General features: G+C 48.5%; 1 protein-coding gene across 5 annotated transcripts in view; it reads left to right on the top strand.

Annotated features, from left to right (window-relative positions):
- The window catches only part of Lrrfip1 (LRR binding FLII interacting protein 1), a 129,086-nt gene that overhangs the window by 45,441 nt on the left and 67,130 nt on the right, over window positions 1–16,515 (top strand). Inside the window, exon 1 of one of the 5 annotated variants that reach the window (XM_028755435.1) lies at window positions 7,018–7,272. The exons of 1 other annotated variant lie outside the window; for it this stretch is intronic. In XM_028755435.1, the coding sequence (XP_028611268.1) occupies window positions 7,207–7,272 (66 nt within the window). In that variant the 5' untranslated portion in view covers window positions 7,018–7,206. Of the gene's footprint in view, window positions 1–7,017; window positions 7,273–16,515 lie in introns of those variants that run through there. 3 more of the 5 variants (XM_028755437.1, XM_028755433.1, XM_028755434.1) reach the window with 3 other exon arrangements.

Raw genomic sequence — 16,515 nt, 5'->3', positions numbered from 1 at the left:
GAGAGAGAGAGAGAGAGAGAGAGAGAGAGAGAGAGAGAGAGAGAGAGAGAACAACAACAAAACAAAATACTTAAACATCAAGGAACTGGGTGGACATGGTGACTCACATGTAATCCTGGCTCTGGGGTGCCTAAGGCAAGATGACTTCCACAAGTTCAAAGCCAGCACAAGCCATATAGTGCAGGCCAGTCCCCTAGGCTACAGAGTGATATCATGTCTGAAGAAAAAGGGAAAATCTAAGAGTTCACAATAACCTATGAGAAAACCTCCCTTTTATTAGGAAAACATCCCTCTGTTTGTCTGTCCTTCTGTCCTTCTGTCTACCCACCTATCATCTATGAGGGTCACCTATCACCTGTTGGGTCTCAAACTCAGGTTTCTGCAGCCAATGAATGAAAGAAGGAATGAAAGGGAGGGGGACGTGACCACTCCCAGAGTCCAGAGAAGATTTTTGTTATAGATACAAGGGAAAGTATAGCCAGAGGCAGAGACATCTGGGAAAGCCCAGAGTGAACAGAACCTTGAGGCAGACCATGTGAGGAGAGGGAGGGAGGGGAAGGGAGAGGCTGGAGACCAGGAGAGTAAACAGCAGACAAAAAGGGCTGGGTAACCAACATGACTGGATCATACAGGGAAGGGTAGATGCAGGGAGGGCAGCCTAGTCCCTGGGCTGGGGAAGTTTAGGGTAGGGCAGGGTATGCCAGCATACCCTGTAACAGAGAGAGACTGAGGGATGCTGGGAGAACCTGGTAGCCGGATCCCCTTTGATACGTTAAATAGGCATCTTAGCCATTTATCCAGGTTTGAGACCTAACATGTTCCAAACAATGAAAAGATGAAACCATTACTGAGGAACCCACTGTAGCCTGGTTGGGGGAGGGGCTAAATTAACACTGAGGCCCAGGGCAGCATGAGCTTGCATGAAGCCCAGCCCAGGAGCTGGTTGGCACACTAGCAACCAGTTTGCTGTGTTCTCTAGCTCTTCAGTTCTGGAATCATCTGTCCACTGGAGATGGCCAGGAGCATGGCTCATAGTCTAAGTGTACTTTAGCCTGAGCAGGGTGCTGGCTTGGGGTACCATTCATTTCAGACAACACATGGAAGGAGCTTATTCTCCTGTTCAATGCTACTACTGGTAATGGCGCTACTATTCATGGGAGATTTAACTTCCACTCTTGACCATAGTATGTCCACTGCCATGTCAACAGCTTTAGATGAGTAGTGGTGTTATGTCAGGGACCCTCCCCCCCACAAGCCTATGTCTGGTAGGGGTGAATCCCCTGGTAGGGGACAATTGTGAGAGGTAAAGAATGAAACTCAGCCCAGGACCATCTTTGCAGGCACTGGGTCATACATAGCCTTCCGGACACTGACCTTGCAGTTTACGTTTCTTACAGATGTAAGCATAGTAGGACTTGTGACCTGTGACCTTTACGATAAGAATGAATTCCATTGGCTGATAAACAGAGCTCAAATCTGGAGGAAGGATCTGTGATAAGCATAGGGATAGATTTATTGGCTGAGGATACAAATTACATGGGGTCTCTTTCATAGGGATGGGTTCTATTCACTGCAGGATTCAGGCCTAATGATGCTCAGGATGTTGGGGGGGGATTCAGGTGGAGACTGAGAATCACCAAGTTGATGCAGTACTTTTCCAAGTGACTAGGTGTCATTCATTTCCTTGCGATGAAAGATATAGGCCTGTGTGATTGACAGTCATGGTTTCTCCAGTGCTTTTTCTAAGCTGTGCTTCCTACAGTTTTACTAGTCCAAGTTAAACCCAGGAAGACAGCCAAGGGCTCACTGAGTCTGATGAGTGCCGGCTCCCAAGTGAGGACCTGTAAGTGTCTGGCAGGGGGCACCTCTGTGTCATACAGCATGCTGGGCTTGTGCCATGATAAGATGTTCAGGACTTACAGTGGCAATCTGGATTTGAAACCTGGTTCCTCTCCTCCAACCTGTCTCTGGACCAGTCAAGCCCCTTGTATATAAAAGTAACTTTTATTTCTCCTGAAGCAATTGTTGTCTTGAAGGCTTACTCCTCATTCTGCTAACCTAGACCTGGTCCTGGAAGCTTCTAGCCTCCCTACAATCTAATCTAGCCCTTGAATGTTTGCAGCCTCTGAGACTTGCTGCTGAATAAGCTCACCCTTTCTTGTTCTTTCTGAGCTCTGGCTGGCTGGTTCAACTCAGCTGTTGTGGCTCAAACCCCACTCCAAACTGACTGATTCAATCTGGCTTCTCTTTCAGTCTTTGACTTTTTCCTCTGCTTGGTCTCAGACTAACTTTAACAATCTGTTCTAATCTTCTGGCTCCTTCTCATTCTCTGGCTCATTCTGTCTTCACCTGTGTCTAGCTTGTTCTCTCTTCAGCCTGTCTCTGTACAACTCTCCTGGTAAAACTGCCTCCTCTCTCTCTCTGCACTGCCTGTTAAGTAACTTCTCTTTCCTCTCTCTTCTTGAGAGAGTTGGTCATATCCTATTCTGTCAGATCACTCAATTAGACATCACTTTCAAACATGGTGCTTACTTCTCCAAACTAATTTTACCATTGTTTGAGAGTAAAGGAGAATACTAAGGGGATGTCTGTATTCCAGCCAAAGGGATTAGAGGTGTGTGCTAAGGGTTAGAAACAGGTATTTTCAGTAAATAACAGTCTCGGGGTTCACAGTGTGATCCAGTATCCTGCAACACTTGTAAACCTCAGTGTGTATGTCAGGTGTTTTACAAACAGAGGGTACCACACAAAGCCTGGGTGTTGGCCTAAACCACAGTTATCATAACATATAATCCCAGCTATGGCTTTAAGGGAATTGTCTAAGGATCCAAACTAAGTAAGAACATACATGTGGGCCCATTGTGTATGCAAGCCATTAGAGAGGTTTACTCTATTGCCCATTGTCGACAGGGCTGGTGATTCATGTCTGCAGAAAAACAAACACCAAGATTGTGAGAAATTATTTCATATTGGTTACCTGATTAATGGGAGCTGAGAACCACTGTGCCTTGCCTCTGCGTCTTTCTGTGGTCACCCTGCAGCCCAAACCACAGAGTAAGGCAAATCTAGTGAGTCTAGCAACAGATGCCAGGGAGACAAAGTAAACCAGGCTTGGGTGGGGCTCCAGTCTGGCTCACTCTGTGGCTGAGCTGGTTAGCTGTGATCCTTATGGTCCTCCAACAATGCAGGCCATTGTATTTATTGTTTGTTCCGTGCTCAGGAGTTCCTTTAAAATTAGGCTCCTGGGCATGATCTTGTTGTGCACCTGAGAACTGATGTTAAGACTCCAGACAGTTATTTTTCTCTAAGAGACCACAGAGGACACACCCACACCATACACAAAGATGCATACCAACCCCCCCCCACATAAAGTACACATACGTATCACAAACAACACACAGATACTACATACACACCCCACACAATACACTCATATGTACACACTACATACACACCACGCATACATATCCCACATACAGCTACCACACACACAACACATACATACCACATACATATACATCACCTACATACCACATACACACACACCACATACACACAACACACACACATATACACAACACATACATACCACATACATACACATCACATACATACCACATACACACACACCACACATGCAAACACAACACATACATACACAATACACACACATCCACAACACAGTTACACAACACACACACACACACACACACACACACACACACGTACACAATAAGCATGGTAGGGACAGATCTTTCCTAAAGCTTACTGTGTGCTCACAAAAAGAGACAAGTCTGTGAACTCAAAGGTCAGTCAGTGCCTGGCCATATGGAAGAGGCTCCAAATGCAAAGCCAACTTATTAGAAATGGCTGCCTACTGGTCATGTTTACCAAAAGGAGCTGACTAAGCAGCGTCGTAGATCTCACAGCTTTTTATATAAAGACCCAGGGCATGGAGACACACTCTTAGAATCCCAGTTGTCTAGAGATCGAAACAGGAGAATCCAGAGTTTGGGGACAGCGTTGGCTACATGAGACCTCCTGAACAGAGAAAAGAAAAAGACCTTTGATACCATCAAGTCGTCAGTCCAGTGGATGAGGCTCCCCTTGCACTTTCAAAGGTGTTGCCTCTTGTCTGATGTATTCATGTGTTTAGGTGGCTTGAGGTTTTCCAAGCAAAAGCTTTTCTATTGCTCTGCCAAGACTCCCGTGCGTGCGTGCGTGCGTGCGTATCCCTTTCTACCGGGTGTCACTTTTCAGACCTTCTCACATTCCAGAAGTTTATAGATTCCCTTCACATTCATCAACCTCGCTGCACCTTGCAAAACATTAAAAAGGGTAGAGAGGCTAGGGGCGTGTCAAAGAGGGGCATCAGAGCAGGATTGACATCAAAATTAATGGAAGGTAGTTTGGGGCCTCTGTCCTTTGTCAGATCATAGGCTGATTTATTTACTTTTTATTTTGTTTTGAGACAGGGTCAAACTCTAGAGACCTGGCTGTCTTGGAACGTGCTATATAGACCAGGCTGGCCTAGAACTCAAGAGATCTGCCTTCTGCCTCTGCCTCCCTAGTATTGGATAGTTTGGTTTTTTGTTTGTTTGTTTTGTTTTGTTTTGTTTTGTTTTGTTTTTGGTAACCAAGGATAGCTTCAAACTTGGTATAAAAGCCAAAGATGGCTTTCAACTCTCAATTCTCCTGCCTCCACCACCCAAAAGGATTACATGCAAGTGTAACCATGATAGGCCCTAGCATTTAGACGACAAGGGTAGATGTGAAACATGGATTTCCAGATTTCTGGAGGTGTGAACTGCCCACGACAGTCACCATCAGGACAGGCTTGGTTCACCTGAGTCAAAATGTGGCACCTGAAGAGCAGGCTGTTAGAGTGCCAGCTGCCATAGCATGCTGGCATTCTGCAGGATCACGAGTCCTCTGTGTTTATTGCTATTCTATGGCTGGTGGTGTACCCCAACTCTTGAGCCTAGGAATCTCACTGTCCTGCTCCCTCCCACAGCTTTTTTTTGGGGGGGGGTGGGGGTGGAATTTTCCTCTTCTCTGTCTCACCTCTCTGGCTCAGCCCAGTTCCAGTTCTCAACCGTTTCAACTTATGGCCCAGCTTCCTTCTTGCTGTGCAAGAGGAGGCAGCAATGAATGGACAGGGGTTCCTGCTGGAAAATTCGAAGGGCAGCTAGGACAGTATACTGTGATTTTCTTTCCTAGACACCAGGCACAGACAGAGAGCTTGTTTATGAGCTTGCTAGAAGCCAAAGGATATCTCGGGTCTGGGGAAATGCTCTCTCTATATTAGCAACAAGTCTCTTCAGGCATTGTCTGGGGACATGCAGAGCCAACTAAGCCCGCCCCTGGGTTGCAGTGGTGTGGAAGTCCCAGGGTTCCACATGGCCAGAGGCTTAGACTCTCCCTATCTAGGTCAGAATACAGTAACCAGGACTCTCTCAGGCTGTTATTAATTGGACTTCACTCTCACCTGTAAAGTTAGTCCTAGTAGAACTACTTGTACCCCACAGAAATGCCACAGACCTTGCCGTTACAGTGTTATCCAATACTATTCTCTCTAATTGACTGAGCTTTGTTTGTAAACTGTGAAGCTGAAACCAGCTGCTGGAAGCCAGTGCTCTCCTTCCCGGGAAGTTTTCCTCATCTGAAACACTTCATCAGAGCTTGGTACCTAGTCTCTTTCAGCCTGCCCCACCCCCAAAACCACGCCCCCTTCATCCCTTTGGGCCAGGTCCTCCTGCCCCTCAGAACTCATTTTCTCTGTGTCTACCATCTGGCCAACCCAGTCCTTCGAAGCATTACCCCAGAGGCCAGAATGCTGCTCCACGTATGCATAGGTCAGCGCACACATGTGCGTTGTTACCAAAGAGCATGTCAGCCAGGCTCCATAATCTTTCTGGAGTCGCCAGAACAGAGAAACAAGTCAGGGGACTATGCTGCTTTTCCTTTTTGAGCCCGAAGAAGGTTCTTCTAGGGCGGAGAAAACAGGTCACCCAGGTCTGTTGCACCAGCCATGTGGAAAAATGCGGCTCAGATTGGCTAAGGGTGAAATTCATGCCCCTCCTTTGGGGTGTCTCTGTCCGTAGCGCACAATACTGGAACCTTCTGGTTGCTTGCCCGTTTGGCTTTAATTTTAAATCAGGGGTGCTCCTGTTCAGTGGAGATGGAAGGCATGTGCTGCGAGTCGGGTCACTGTCTAGCGTGGAGACTAGTTCCTCCCTGCTCCCTATCGCGGCCGTCACCTGGGCTTGATGCTCGCTCTTGTCCAGCGTGGTCATGGGTGGTAGCTTTGTGGTCCCCAAAGCCGCGCCCGCCTGGAAGACCGTAGTGGCGGGCGCAGCTGCGCTCTGGCAGAGGCTCATGCGGTGTGGTTCCAGCTCAAGCCACGCGTGTCCTAACCGAAGGCGCGCCTCCCGAGGCCTGGGCTGGTCTCCCGCGCTGACTCAACCGGACGACGGCTAGGGCGTGGTCACGGGTGGCGTCCCCAGGGTCTTTCCCTCCGTCTTTTCCGGTGTCTGCCGCAGGGACTGTGTGGTGATTGATGGCACTGCAGCCCGCTGGCCAGGAGCGGTTTGGAGGGGAGGGAGGCGGGTCCCGAGCTTCTAAGGCGGTGCAAGGGGAGGAGCATGGGTGGGGCTATGGAGGAGGACCTGGGGTCCCGGGTAGGCGGACTCGAGTGGACCTCATGGAAGGAGTGCTTGGGCTGAGAGTGCCGTCGTGGGTGAAGCAGGAGACTAAAGGGGCAGGATGTGGCCGCGAGGAAGGAAAGTCGGAGGCAGATGGACCTCAGCTGGGTGGAACCAGAGAGGAAGGGTTACAACCCCCTGGAAAGAGCGCGGGAAAGGGGCTGGGAAGGAAGGAGAGGCGGGCACTGGGTGGGTGGGGCGTGGGGGCGAGGCTGGGCGGGGCTGGGGCGGAGTATACCCCCAGCTCCTCTCTTGCCACCCCCGCCCCCCGGCCGGGAGCCACCTGTGCCCCGCCCCGCCGGCCGCACCCCAGCTAGGGAACCTCAGAGTTGGGCGTCCGAGCTTCGTGTGCGCCCAGGGGATCGTTGCGAGTTCCGCTTCTGCCTGAACTGCTTTCCTGGATCCCAGAATGTGGCCTCACTGAGAGCCCTCTGCCTGTGGACGAGGGAGCGGGTCTTCGGCGCGAACTCTTGGGTAGGAAGTTGGTCTTCACTTCGGCAACATGACCAGCCCAGAGGGCACGCAAAACAAGGAAATCGACTGTCTGAGTCCAGAAGCGCAAAGACTGGTAAGAGGGAGACACAGTTCAGACCTGTGCCTGCCAGCAGCCGCCACCTGAGTATCCCCCAACAGCTCTAAGGTCAAGGGGTAGCGGCCGCTTCTGCTGCAGCGGTGCTACTGGAGCAGAGACTTGGGCTTGGGCCACTCGAAAATCCTGATATAGGGCAGCTCCTGCCTACCATCAGGTGGTTGGCTGAGTGTAAAGTGTCCGTAGGTGGCGCTCTGAAAAGTACATTTTACGCCCCAATGTTCCTCTCAAGGACGAAAAGGAGAGTGGTCTCTCCCTCCGCCCCTGGAGATGGTCTCTAGGCAGGCTCTGCCCAGCTGGCTAGCTCTGGCTAGAACCCAACTGAGGTCTGAGATCTGAGGGTGGTGTAGAGTTTCACAGGGAACTGTTGGTTTGGTGTTTTACAGAGTACAGCACCTGGGAACTGGGTCCTTATCCAGTGGCACCACCTTGCCTTGAGTGACTTGGAGGGTTCACAGGCTCTTGACCTTAGAAACACTTCCCTCAAGGATCTAGGGCCCCAAATCCACTTTGGCGGGTGCCAGGAGCCACTTGTGTCTGGGCAAGGTGCTACACGTGTTCCACTTCCCGAACTTGTGTAGGGACAATGGATGAAGACTATGATTTAAAATTGGGCATCCGGGAGTTGGGGAATTTTTTGGTTGTTACACCCTGTGTAAGTTTATGGTTGTGGTTTGGGGGCTGGGAGTTCAGACAGGATCCATAGCCCAAACTAGCCTCGATCTCCGGATCCTCATGTCTCAACCTTTCCAGGGTTGAGCTTACAGGCCTACAGCTTCTCCCTTGTCCCTTGCTGTGGTTGTTTATGAATGGGAATATTTAAAAATAAACTGTACTCTTTGAAACTGTGTATGGAGTTAGTACCAGAGAGAGAGGGAGACCCAAGGTTCCTGTTTTATCAGGTTTTTGTGAGACCTTGATAAAAATCTGAGCCTTGGTCACTCATTCTTCAGGTAGGAGTTAATTCTGTAGTTGGCTTTTGTGGACTAGTCAAGGTGAGACTGCTTTGACTGGGGGAGCTTCCTCCAAGCGCTCGGAAGGTTAAGTAAACTTTTATCCCAATGACAGACGTGTAAAATGTCAGTTCCTTACTGAGAATTGAGCTTTTTTTTTTCCTCTGTCTGTTTTAATGTGTTTATTCTATGTCTCTACTTGAACTTTGGCAGTAAATCATGCTTTTGGAGCTAGTCTGTAACCTGTAGGCCTAGGGAGGGAACCTGCAGGGCCACTTTGGAACCCTCTTAAGGGAGGATCAGGGAGGAGGGAAAACACACTGGTGCTCAGAACAGAGGCCCAGGCAGACCATAGAAGGCAAGCAGGAGGAGGAAGCCAGCTCTGGGCTGGTTCTAGCATACAGAAACCAAGTGCCTGTGTCCTGGGCCAAGGAAGGATAAACACCAAACCCTGAGAACAAATGTAAAAGAAGGCAAGGAAGGACCCAAGAGGTAGGAATCTGCTTCCAACTCCAAGATATCAGCCACAGGTCCCCCTACTCAGCATTTGGAGCCTGCCTGGGACCCAGGCAAGATGCTGTAGCCCCAGCAGTAAGAAGCTGAGAGCAATGTTCAGCCTAGTTCTCATTGGACTAATCAATCCCAGTCATCCCTTGTGTCCACTTCCAGAATCCAGGAAGCACAGAGCGCTGAAGAGTGCGTGGATATTTACATGTAAGGCTACTGCCGAGTTCATCTAGCAATGAGTCCTGCCCTGCCCCAGATGAGGTTATTTTTAGTCTTTCCTTCTGTCTCTTAATGTAATATAACCTTCATACACTGCTCTGTAGCCCTCTCTGTGCATTTGATGGAGGCCCCATACTTAACAAAAAGATGGTCTAAAATCTAACAATGATGGATTCTTGAACGCATTTAGTCCAGAAAGTTCTAAAAGAAAATTATGAATCTTCAAGAGGTTTACAAAGTAAGTAAACATAAGTTTGTTAAAGGAACACAGAAAAAGAAAGTGTAGCCCCTGTTTATGAGGCTAACGGCCTGTTGGGCAGGAAGTGTACAGGGCATGACAATGGCTGGTGTGTTAGAAGGGGGCCACCCAGCTGCCATGGACCCTGGGTTGAGCATGTTACTGGAGACCAGCACGGATGGTTACAGAATGGCTTTTGTATTCTGCAGTAAGTATCCCTGACTTGTAGGAGCACGAGGGTCTCCAGTGGACAAGGGCCGGGTTGAAGAGTTGTGAGAGGACCTCGTGGGTAAGAAGAGACAGACAGGCAACATGATCTCCTCAGTCTAGAGCTAAGACAAGGGCAAGATTAGAGCAGAGTGTGATGGTGCAGGCCTGGACACCTGCAACCCCGGCCCTCAGGCTTGTCTGAAGGAACTCCAGTTCTAGGCCGGCCTGGGCTATCTAGCAAGACCCTGTTTCTAAACAATCATATAGGAAACTCTAGGAGCTGAGAATGTAATTCAGAAGTTCAGAGGTGGAGCGTTTACCTAACACTGTGTTCGAGGCCTCAGCATCACAAAGAAAAAAGAAGGGGAGACAGCAGAGTTGAGGGGATTCTAAGCAGGACTGCTGAGTCTGAGAGGCTCTGCATCCACAGAGGAAACTGGCATTCAGTTTATTTGTTTGTTTAATCTTACACATATGGGTGTTTCACTGCATGGATGTCTGTGCCCTTCTTGCCTTCCTGATCATAGTAAAGACCAGAAGAAGGCTTCAGATCTCCTGAAGTTATAGACTGCTATGGCATGCCATATAGGTGCTGGGAATTGAATCCCAGTCCTTGGGAAAGGCGGCCAGTGCTTTTCACCACTAAGCAGTGTCTCCAGCCCCCAAAGTGGCATTTCTTCAACTTCTGTAACTTCTTTGAGTCACTCACTCAGGTTGTGACATCTCTGGTCTCTTTCTACACACTGATGAGCTCTTACCCTGAAAGGGGCCAACCAGTCCATACCAGGGCAAGGATGCAGATAGAGAGGCAGAAGTTAGCCCTGTTGGTCATGTATACACATGGCTGAATGCAGGCAGACTGTGAATGTAGCCCTACACAAAGCATGAACTCACTAGAACTCAGTCACAGGGCTCTCAGACATGAACTTCGTAGGTGACATTGTGCCCTACTCACAGGATCCTGTATCCCTACACAATCTGCAGGTCCTGGAACCTGGAGTATGGACCGACATTTTAAATGTGTTGTTTCTCCACATAGTTAAGATAAAAATAGTATGTTCTTTCCTTTTGAGTTGTAGGTCTGAGGCCATTTGCCTCATTTTTCTAGCCTGACCTATTACTGTGTGCTTGTCCCAAGCATGTTTGCACTCCTGCTCCCACTCCCCCCGCCCTTCCTCCCCCCCACTCTGTTTGTCTCTCTCTGTCTTTTTATCTCTGTTTCTCTCATTCACTCTGTCTGTCTGTCTGTGTCTCTGTCTCTCTATGTATGTGTGTGTGTCTGTGTGTGCTCATGCCTCTATTTCTCCCTGTCTCTCTGTGTGTCTGTCTGTCTTTCTACCTCTGGCTCATACGTCAAACAAGGCTCTACCCAGACCTCCCCAGCCCCAGATCGTCAGCTCTGTTGGTTTCGGCTGCCTCGTTGGCCTTGGTGATGGCAGCATCTCCGATTCTTCCTTTATCAAGCCTTTGCTTCCTGCCACCGCTGCTTCCTATCTTGTCATTTTAGGTTCTAAGGCACCTCTCAGCCACCACTGCGGGCAGATGGAGGATGACTTAGAGACACTTGTACTTGAGGCTGAATTCATGCACTTCCTGCCTTGAGAAGCATAGAGATCTGAAGGCCCTGAGATCAGTCACCTGCTCCCATAGCACTACTGGCCAGGGCACAGGTCAGCTCCCCGTTAGTGCTGGGAGCTGGACTTATCCCAGTCCAGAGGTCACAGCTACCAGGCTATTCCAATATCAGCTCCTGAGCCCAAGCCTCTCAGTCCAGGAGACCAGGAACTGCAGCAGTAAAGGCCTTGAGCTAAGATAGAAACGAGTGTCTTTACGCATAATATCATCCTTTGGTGACAATGGAGACTGAATTTCCCTTTTTCTCTAGGTTAGTTTCTGTTCAGTCTGACAGCCATCACATAGCGGAAGCTTCCTTTGTAAACGGCATGAAACTCGAGGTTCAGTTCACCCTGGTGAGAGCAGGAAACTGAGTTATTTCTGGTGGCCATTTCTCAGCACAGCTGATTGGCGTTGAACCTGCTTAGAGAGAGATACTTACTCTGAAGCAGAACCAAGGGAGCCAGGCCTTCACACCACGTTTGCTCCTCAAAAGGTAATGCTCAGAGAGGAACGACTTATCCCAGAAAAATCAGGCTCAGTGAGTCAGCACTGGAGCCTTTTGTGACCCGTTACTCAGATGCCAGAATTCCCAAAATTCCACTCAATTTAAAGGATTAACCGTAGAGCTCAGAGCCCTTTCCATGCAGCTGTGGGAAACGGAGGGCATTTACCTGACGGCTTTTACCGGAGGCCAGCAGTTCCTGCTTGTGTTTTAAAGAAGTTAGCTCACTTTTTATAGGATGGACTTACTGGACTTACTGAGATAGTAGCTATATAGTTAAATGGATTTACTTCTATCTCTCAGATTAAATCCAACATTAGTGTGACTACACCCAAGAAGAACTGCCAGGTGATTGCTGACCCCTGCCAGAGTCACTTGCCCCAGGGGCAAATTCCAGAACAGCTAATAAAGGCAGAGACAACAATTAAGCTCGCCTGGTTTATTTCCCTTAAATCTAAAGTATGGTCACTTTATAATAAAGAAGTAAGTCATCTGGGCCAGTGGTGGTACATGACTTTGATCCCTGAACTCAGGAGGCAGATGCAGGTAGATCTCTGTGAGTTCAAGGTCAGCCTAGTCTACAGAGTTGAGTTCCAGGATAACCAAGGCTACATGGGAAAACCTTGTGTCGGAAAAACCATAAAAGAAGCAATTTACCTTAAGTCATGGGAGGAGAGTTTACTTTTAATGGAGCCTTACTTGTCTTTTCAGCTTTTTGTTTGTTTGGTTTGGTTTGGTGTTTGGTTTTTCGAGACAGAGTTTCTCTGTATAGCCCTGGCTGTCCTAGAACTCACTCTGTAGACCAGGCTGGCCTTGAACTCAGAAATCCGCCTTCCTCTGCCTCCCAAGTGCTGGAATTAAAAGCGTGCGCCACCACTACCCAGCCAAGATTTTTTTTTTCAAAGTAGCAGTGTGTTTTTTTATTGGTTTTTAAGAGAATTTTTAAAGCATTTTTACTTAAGTATGCGTATATGCATCTGTGTGTATATGTATTGTGCCTGTGAGTGCAGGATGCCAGAAGACACCAGGCCTCTTGGAGCTGTAGTTACAGGTGGCTGTGAGGGTCTCCTCACTCTCCCAGCCTAATGTGGGGACTGGATCCAAACTCTAGTCCTCTATGACTTTTTGTCTGAGTGGTGGTGGATCATAACTTTAATCCCAGCACTTGAAGGGCAGAAGCAGCTAGCTCTCTGTGAGTTCGAGGCCAGCCTGGTCTGCAGATCGAGTTCCAGGACAGCCAGGGCTATGCAGAGAAACCCTGTCTCAGGAAAACAAACAAATAAACAAAACAGTCTCTCTCTCTCTCTCTCTCTCTCTGTGTGTGTGTGTGTGTGTGTGTGTGTACTTTTTATTATTTCATTGGAGGGGGACAGGGATGTGTGCCACAGCATATGTACAGAGGCCAGAGGCCAGCTTTGTAAACTTAGTCTCTTCTTTCTCTATCGTGTGGGTCCAGGATTAACCTCAGACCACCAGGCTTTTGTGACAAGCACCTTTACCCAAGGAGCCATCTTGGTGATCCACCATTTTTATTTTATTTTACTTTTTAGGACACAGGCTCGTACTATGTGGGCCTGACTTTCTTCATAGTTGTGATCCTCCTGTCTCTCATTTCCTGAGTGCTGGGATTGTATTGCAGATAAAGGCCACCATATTAGGCCCACAGCATCAGTTCTGATCCATGTGTGTGGCAGTGCAGTGTGTGTGTGTGTGTGTGTGTGTGTGTGTGTGCGCGAGAGAGAGAGAGAGAGAGAGAGAATGAGAGAGAGAGAGATGGGAAGGAGAGAGGGAGAGAGGGAGGGAGGGAGGGAGGGAAGGAGGGAAGAAGGGAAGGAGGGAGGAGGAGACAGAAAGAGAGAGACAGAGAGACAGAGAATGATTACCCGTCACAGGAATGCACAGGTGTATCCAGCTTCAGGAATTACTGAGACTTTTCCTAGAGGAAGAAGGCTGAGTGGGCGCGGTGGAGGTGTAGTTCACCTTCCCCCCATTGTGTAACCTCCCCAGGGCCAGTGTGTGTCTCTTGCACTGCTGAACTTGGTGTGAACTGCCTTCATGCCTCTCTCTCCATCAGCAGCTGTCATAGAAGACACTTCATAAGTCGCAGAAGTAGCTAAATTTACCAGGCCCCTGCTGAGTCAGCCTGGTGAGGTGTCAGCCTTTACTACATCAGAGTAGACAGTTAGCTCTCCCCAATTTACTGATAAGGAGCAAACGGGGACTCAGAAAGTTTGGAGGTTTGCTGCATCCTGTCCTGTCTTGACAAATGGTGGAGCATTCAGACCCCTGGTCAACTGGCTTGAAACTAGTGTTGATTGTGGCACCACTGTATATAGCATACTTCAGGCTAGCCTGGCAGGGAGCAAACATGTAACCAGTTGCCTCCGCTGCAGTTGCTGTCACCACTGACATCAGCTTCTCTCAGCAGCTGTGGGGTTTCATCACTCGGGTACCCCCACTCCTTGTGTTTATTTGTTTGTTTTCATTTAATTTACTTTTTAAAAAAAATTATTCACTTTACATCCTGCTTACTGCCCCCTCCCAGTGACCCCTCCCACATACAATCCTTCCCCCATGCCCCCTCCCCTTCTCTTCTGTGTGGGTGACTCCTCACCCCTACTTTGACACAAGGTCTCATGTAGCTGACAAGATTTCCTGATCCTCCCACTCCTGGCTCCGAAGTGCTGGGATTACAGGCATGTGGTACCACACCCAGCTTATTACCCGTTTCTGTGTCTGGTAATTTTCACAAGAGAGGATGTTGACTGGACTCTATTTTTCTAATTAAGGGAATGGTGGAAGTGGAAGCTTGGTAGGAGCCTGTGTTTTGCTTTTTTTTTTTTCAAGTTATACTGACATATTAGATGTTACTTGTGAATCTGTGTTATGGGATTGAACTCAGGGCCCTGTGAATGCTGAGGTACACTCCAAGTCTCTGTCAGGCACAAATCACTGTGATTTGAGCCTTTATCTGGCAGATCCAAGTGACATCTCTCCTCTTCCAGCCCAGGTTGACAAGTTCATTGAATTAGAATGAGGCTTCTTCCATAGCTGTTTCCAGGAATGTCCGTCGAATACAAGAAAGGTTGTGTTGTGCGAATTCCCAGCCTAAGGAGATGTAAACAATGTGTTCCTCCTCCTCCCAAGGTCCCATCGATAAATCAAAGTTCATGTCACTGAAGTTCAACCTTGGGAACCAAAGAATTTATTTAGCTTGAGTATAGAGATCATGGGTGAAGGCATATGGCTGACTGGAAAGCAGCTGCCCTGGAAAGACCTTACTCAGCATGAGTGATGGCTTTTCTAAAGCCACGTAGATGGGAGTCCCTTCAGATTAACCTTCTCTAGCCTATATAGCCCCTATATATTCTAGCACCTTCTGAGACCCTGACAGCCATGAGCAATTAGGAACAGAATTGCCTATGGATGGCTGGGAGGAGTGGTGGAGATCTCCAATGACTTTCCACCCCCTCCCCATTAAGGAATGTCAACACTCAGCTAGATCCGCAGGCACACACAGCTTACGTGACTGACGAAGACAGCAGCTGTTTTTGCTTGGTGGACAGTAGTCTGCTGGAAGTTGTTACAAGCTGTTCCGTGTCTGGGGTCTGCAGTTTTTAGGCTTATTCTTAGAAAGAACAATGTCAACAGTTGGTGAAACCTTAGGAATGAGTTTCAGAGAACAGTCTAGAATGGAACAGACAGACAGAGGTAAGGGTGTAGAGCCTAGATGAGGTTTCTCCTGGAGGAAACACCTCAATTAAGAGGAAGTGGCCCTCTTCAGTCAACCCTGCAAGTCCTTAGTCATGGCTTTGCTGTTGACAGTGTGGTAGAGATTGTCTTCAACACGCTTGGTGCCAGATATCACCTAGGATGTCATGTATGTTAGGTAAGCATCCTGGTCCTCAAGAAACCCATTTTTCTTAGGAGTGATGTCGCCTGGTTCTTACTTCTGAAGTAGAGAACATGTCTGCAACTGAGTTACCAAGCTTTGTACCAGAACTGTGATAGAATTCACACTCCAGGACAGGACTGCAGACACCCTCTCCACCTCCACCCAGGCACTCGACTCCTGTGAGAATATTCAACTCAGCCTTGGTCACCTCTGGGGCTGTCTACTGGGTCCCTCAAGCACAGAGCAGTGTAGTCCTCCTTGGAGCCTATGGGGCTAGCTAGGAGCTGAAGTAACTGATTTTTCATTAAAGGATAATTTTTGAGCCTATAATTCACCTTAGTTCTTTTTGATAGTGTTTTTAAAGACATTCTACAAAGGAAGTTGTGCTTCGGCCCTTAACTCTATGCCCTGCGTCCTTTCCAGGGTGCTGAGGAACCTCATTGATCTTTAGGCCTGAGCTTGGAGTCTCAGGAAGGCAGGTGTGCCAGTGTAGCTGAATGCCATCAGAAGGCTGTGCTCCGGACCATGTAAAAGTGCTTTATAGCTCAAGCACAAAGACCTGAGTTTGGAGTCTCCCTGGTCTTGCTGGCCAGCTAGTCTGGTCAAGCTGGTGAGCTCTAGGTTCAGTGAGAGACCCTATATCAAAAAATAGAGGGTGATTTGTGTCCTTGCTCACAGTTACAGCCATAAAGAGTAAGTTCCCGCCGGGTGGTGGTGGCGCACGCCTTTAATCCCAGCACTTGGGAGGCAGAGGCAGGCGGATTTCTGAGTTCGAGGCCAGCCTGGTCTACAGAGTGAGTTCCAGGACAGCCAGGGCTATACAGAGAAACCCTGTCTCGAAAAAAAAAGAAAAACAAAAAAAACAAAAAAAAAAAAACAAAGAGTAAGTTCCCTTGCTCCTGGGGACCTCCTGGGGGAGATAGGTTTTGGAAAGATGAACACTTCTTTAAAGAATGGGATGAGACACATGTGCCAGCCAAGGGACATGGACTGTCTAGTCCATGGAAAAGGCCAACCTTGGCCGCTGTTGCAGAGGTGCCCAGCCAATGCCTGCCCTTTCCTGTTCCACCACGCACCCACT

This window comes from Grammomys surdaster, unplaced genomic scaffold (genome assembly GCF_004785775.1).
Source record: "Grammomys surdaster isolate TR1022 unplaced genomic scaffold, NIH_TR_1.0 126059, whole genome shotgun sequence".
In the NCBI taxonomy this organism is placed as follows: Eukaryota; Metazoa; Chordata; class Mammalia; order Rodentia; family Muridae; genus Grammomys; species Grammomys surdaster.
This window is presented reverse-complemented; position numbering and strand designations above follow the sequence as displayed.